Here is a 5,582-nt window from a genome sequence, read left to right on the forward strand (position 1 = left end):
GATGTATCATGTTAAAATTATTGTTAAAGTTTAAATACCTACCTATTCTCTCGGATTGCAATAAAGGGGCTTACAGGAGAGAGTGATGGAGAGCAATGATGGTGGAGGGGACAGCCTACTCTCTCGGTACGGCCATTAGAGATTGGGGCTAACGTTGGGTTGTGAGAGGCTCAAGAATGGAAGGATTCTCATTCCCTGCTCTCATTGTTTCGGGGTGGGGAAACAGGAAATGGCTTTCAGCTCTTTGCTTCAGCTCTCCTACCTCTTGTCAGGGTTCCCAGGATGGCTCTTCTAACCACACACTGGCTCATCCTTAAAACTTGACTGACCTTTGATTTCAGAAAAGGTCCTGCCACTGCGGACTGTCTCTCCTGGGACTGTGTGACAGAAGACACTCTGAGCTTTAGCCACTGTGCTTTTTTTTTTTTTTAAAGCTGCTTGATCCTTTATACCATCAATCCCCACAATAGCACTCTTCCTAATAATGGAAGAATATATATAGGATAAGACCGCCTGGGTTTTCTTTATACCTTATCCACATCTTATCTTGGGAGTGAGGGACAGGGCATTGATCTGAGGATTGATTAAGGAGGCTGGCCTGGGACACTTTGTTTCTCACTGGTCACTGAACATGAAAGTCCCAGTTGAATTCTTGCCCTTAAATGCTTTTGCTGCTATTTCTTTGCACCCTCAGCCAGGAACTCTGCATCCTGCGGCAGCCACAGGGAAGAGGAGAAGGATGGAATTCCCAGACACTCCCTCCTCCTGCCCCTTTCCTAGCAGCTCCTCCGCTGCACGTCCAGAGGCAGGGAGTCTGGTGACTGATCTGTGCTCCTGCTACTCTCGGGCTAGGTGACGCAGTGGGCACAAACCATGCACTCGGAACGGGTTGTGTATTTTCTCTCAGTAAAGCCCCCCACCCTGCCTGCTGCTCTGAGGTGGTGGGCCATTCCCTTGTGATGGGCTATTTCTGCTCCTTCCAGTGTAGGTGCCTGGCCCTGCCCTTATTGCACTTCTAGGAAATCTAATCTGGGATGTCATGTTTCCAGTGCTTGGGGTCCAACTGGAGACTGTTGTAAGTGGAATAGGCCCCATAGCTCAGTGATACCTAGGAGATGGGGGAGGGGAGAGGTACTGTTAGGGGTGTTTTCCTGGCCTGTTCCAGGCTGCAGCGAGGGATTTGGGGGTAAATACTGCTTTCTCTCCCTTTCCAGCCGTTCAGAGACTCCAGAATCCTGACCATTCATATGAGTTCTAGAATCAGTCAGATACAGTTACAGTCAATCACCTTTATTCCAGAGTTAGAACAAGGCCGTGCACACTACACAGGAGCACAGGAATGAGCAGTCTCACAGCAATGGGGAGGGGGAGGGGGGCAGGTTAGTCTTAGATTATTTTGCCTTACAGAGAAATTACTAGACTGTTGGAAATGACCCTGTCTTCCTTCTCCCCTTCTCATCCTCTCCTCTCTTCAAAGAAGGCTCCTACTCATTCTCACTCATCCTCATTCTCGGTCTCTTGCTCATATATAACATACCCTTACTGGAAAGACAACTCCTGCTCATTTCCCTTTCCCAATTCTATAGTCTCTCTCTCCTTAGGGAGAAGCCAGACAGGGCTGGGGGAACTGGGGAAGGTCCTTAAGGCAGAACGGGAGTACTCGAGGTGTATGTGTTAAGGCAGGTGTCCGCAGCAGTGGCCAGAGGGGGCAGGCGGGCTGGGCTGGGCTGGGCTGGGCGTGGAACGTGCTCTCCAACCAGTCTGGCTTCTTCCCTCTTCCGGCAGCCACCCTCCCATTCAAGCTTGGCTCCCACATCCTAAAAGCTTCTAACTTAAACTTTCTCTAAATAGTCTCTTGAGATTACATGTGAATTTAAAGTTAAAAAATAAGTTTTGTTTTGACTGTGCAGCAACTTGACTCTGCCACTCCCTTCACTGTGGCATTCCCTCCCACCCCGGCTCTGGCCTAGACAATAAGTTAATGCTAGACACCACAAGAAAGGGCAGACATGGCAGTGTGGGTTTAATATACATATATGTAGAATATATATGTACACACAGTTAGCACGGTCAGGTGGGCAGGGGCATCTCGGGCAGGCAGGAGGCTGGGGTCACCGCACTGGTAGTGATTCCGGTAGGAGGCGCTCACAAGCCCAAGGCGCCAGGATGAGGGAGAGGGGTTACCAAGTCCCTTCCTTCCTTCCTGGGTTGAATTGGGGGTCAGTGCAAAGGAAAACACTGTAGTTAGCTCCTTCCCTTGTTTTGGGCTTGGGGTGTGCTAGGCCAGGGAGAGAGGGAAAGTTTCCTACATAGCCACCTGGGACTCTGTAGGTGGGGGCAGAATTGGGGTTAAAACGTAAGAATCTCATTCCCCAACCTCCCGAGGCTTGGGGTCAGTATGTGCAACAGTCTGAGGAGGAATAAAGGAGGGGGAAGGAGCCCCTCGGCCCCATCTCAGGCTCAGGGGGGCATTCTCCCCGCACAGCCTCTCCAGAGCAGATGGGTGGGTGCTCTGCTGGGTTAGGGCTTTGGGGCTAGGAAAGGGTCCATGGTCCTGTCACTAGATCCTGGCTCATACCCGTCCGACGGGAGCACAAAGGGACCTGCTGTTTCCTGGGCCCTCCAACCCGAGGGAGAGCTGGAAGCAACTCCACAGCCGTCCCGCGTGGGGTCCACCACCACACTCCGAGCTCTGGCTTTCCTTTGCCCTCCTGGGGGGGCTGGTGGCCTCTTCACCTTCCCTGCCACCTGCCTCTCCCGCGTCCCTTTGGCTCCTCCACGTAGGAACATGCAGGTCCCTTTGGCTCTCACACTTGAGAGTTGGTGGGAAAGGGGAGAAAGGGAAATAGGAATGTGCCCATTTCTATATGGATAGTTTCCCTAGATGGGAAAACTCACCCCCAACCCCAGCCTCTGACCCCCAGCCCCTCACAAGGAAGAGGAGCTAGATGAGCTAGACATGTAGACAGACAGCCAGAGCGTGTGCACACACACACACACGCACACAGTAGGGGGGTTAGGACCAGGTTAGTAAGTGGGTAGGTTTGAGGGGGTGGGAGGTGCCTTTGCCCCCTCCCCTGGAGGCTGGGGAAGGGAGTGGTCCTGTGAAGGTCCAACCTTCCTCCTCTTCCTCCCCCTTGCTCAGGCTTTCTTCGGTGGAGGAGCCAGTTTGATGATCTCTTCCTCAGAGGGCTGCCGGATGATGTCTGGGGGCAGAAAGGGACATGGGCAGGGAGGGCACATGGGAGGCACCAGGCAGGCCACTGAGCAGCCCCAGAGGGCAAGCAACTCCAAGGACCAGCCCCGGGAGAAGGGGAGTACCCAGCAAAGGCCTGGCCTCTTACCTTTGTACTTCTTGGCGCTGGGGATACGGGTCAGCTTAGTGTCCAGCTCATCCTCCTCGGAGATCTTCAGAACACGGGTTCTGTAGTCCACCACCATGGTGAGCAGGTCAGGGCGGCGAGAGATCTCAAAGATGTGCTCAATGTAGGAGAGGTTGTCTGGAGCAAGGCAGGAAACGGAGGGTGGGTTAGAGCTAAGCTGTGTGTGTGTGTGTGTGTGTGTGTGTGTGTGTGTGTGTGTGTGTTGACACCCCCCCCACCCCCCCCATTCTACCAGATCAGGCCTCTAGAACCAAGACCGAGTTGCTCACGGTGGGTATCGGGGCAACAGAAGCGGAGGAGCCACTAAGCCAAGAAAAGAAAGCTAAGGCGCCAAAGAGCAGTACAGATGACTGTTCCCAAGGGGAGCAGAGCATCCATCAGTGACGGCTCTAGATTACAGATTTAGAATGAGGGATTTAGGTTAAATATATTGGGGCGGGGGGGGGGGGTGTAAAATAGAAAAATTAACTGGCTTCCAAATACTCCTCACCCTGAGCTGCTTCAGAGAACATTTTCTGAGAGCATGGGTGGGACTGGAGGGTGGGATCCAGACAGCCCAGGGCTACTACCGATGAGAGGGCACAGCCATGACCAGAGGAGTTCTCTGGCCAATTCTAAGACCGTTTCCCTGGCTCTGCTGACCGCTGCAGTGGTAACGAACCTCAGCCTTCCTCCGCTACAGACTCCAGTCGCTCACCTCACCTAGCCAACACCCTGACCCGCAAGGCCCTTCACAGCACTGCCTTAACTCACCCTCCGCCACCTCTGCACGTGCTCTGCGCCCCAGCAAGCAAAGGGCTTCTTGCTTTTCCATACACACCAGGAACTCGCACCTCTAGCCTATGGCCCTGGCCTAGCATCCCTCCTCGGGATTCTGCCTTTGAAATCCCACCTGCCTTTCAGGGTTATTTTTACACACCAATTCCTCCCCAAACCCTCCACAGTTGTGGTCTCTAAAGGTGGACAAAATCGCCCGAGCTGGTTTGGCTCAATGGATAGAGCATTGGTCTGTGGACTGAAGGGTCAAGGGCACATGCCTAATAGGGGGAGTGCAGGAGGCAGCCCAAATGATTCTCATTAATGTTTCTCTCTCTCTTTCTCCCTTCCTCTCTGAAATCAATAAAAATATATTTTTTAAAAAGTGGATAAAATCTTAGAAGTTGTGGTTTTTTATCACTTTCAACTTGGGTTACTATTATATAGAATAGCACTCTGGATGTTTTTTACCGATGAAGACGTATTGAAGAACGTGAAGGCCCCGGCCCCAAAGCCCCTCCACTCTCAGCATTTTGAATCTGCCCTGCCTTGCCGGAGGGGAGCACAGGGTTGGAGCTCGGAGCTCATTGCTATTTGCTGAACGAACTGAGCCCAGAGAGAAGCTGCCGGCAGGGGGCCTGGGTCCCCTCCCCCACCTTTGTCCAGCTTGTTGTGGCTCTCCAGGAAGCTAAACCAGGCGCTGCCCGAGGTGATCTCCTCACTCTTCTCACTGGGGATGTCCTCCTTGCAGGCCGACTTGAGCTGCTCCAGGTCCTCCAGGGTGATGTTGTTGGTCAGGTCCTGGAGGAGGGTCCCGTACTCGGCCATGTCTGGGGTTGGGGGAACAAAGGGAGAGGAGGCTGAGCCTGCGTGTGGAGTCTGGTTTACTCACTGGCACTTCCCACTCCCTGCTCCACCCCCCCAGGCAAGTGCCTGGAACACGGAGGCTGGGGAGGGCCAGGCTGGCAGGAGGAGAGGGAGGGGGAGCAGACAGGAAGATATTTGGAATCTAGGGACCAGGCTGGAGCCTGGAGAGAAGTTACACTGCCTCCCCCCCACCATCTTTTCTCTTCGTTTTATCCTTCCAACAGTAACCCTGGCAACAACTCCCCAGACTGAGGAGGCGGTTACCATGGCAACCTGTTCTGGAGCTTCTCACCAGCTGCCTCCAAGTCCCCCCAGAATCACCTCACCCACCTGCAACCCATAAAAAAAAAACAAAACACAACAAAACAACTCCAAAACAAGGACCACTGGGATGGGCTTGCTGTGGCCGAGAGGAGTGAGAAGGGGCTGGAGCTGGTCTCGTGTTCCAGCTTCCATTTCCCCCCAGAAGCAAAGGGGTCTCTCACTCAACTCCCACCGCCCCACGGATGACTCATTTTGGAGGGATGCCTAGTTGCTTGGCCTAATGGTCCCCTGGCCCCTCTGCTCAGCCTTGTA

The 5,582-nt window shown here is 53.5% G+C and overlaps 1 protein-coding gene across 1 annotated transcript in view; it reads right to left on the reverse strand.

Annotated features, from left to right (window-relative positions):
- Window positions 1-1,274: 1,274 nt before the first annotated feature.
- PEA15 (proliferation and apoptosis adaptor protein 15) overlaps window positions 1,275-5,582 on the reverse strand; it is a 10,209-nt gene continuing 5,901 nt past the window's right edge. The window contains exons 2-4 of the mRNA XM_084865943.1: window positions 4,796-4,969; window positions 3,345-3,500; window positions 1,275-3,206 (exon numbers count right to left, since the gene is read on the reverse strand). Coding sequence (XP_084722069.1) covers window positions 3,142-3,206; window positions 3,345-3,500; window positions 4,796-4,967 — 393 coding nt within the window. The 5' untranslated portion in view covers window positions 4,968-4,969 and the 3' untranslated portion in view covers window positions 1,275-3,141. The remainder of the gene's footprint in view (window positions 3,207-3,344; window positions 3,501-4,795; window positions 4,970-5,582) is intronic.

The sequence above is a fragment of the Pipistrellus hanaki genome, assembly GCF_964339955.1.
Source record: "Pipistrellus hanaki genome assembly, chromosome: 18".
NCBI classification, from domain to species: Eukaryota; Metazoa; Chordata; class Mammalia; order Chiroptera; family Vespertilionidae; genus Pipistrellus; species Pipistrellus hanaki.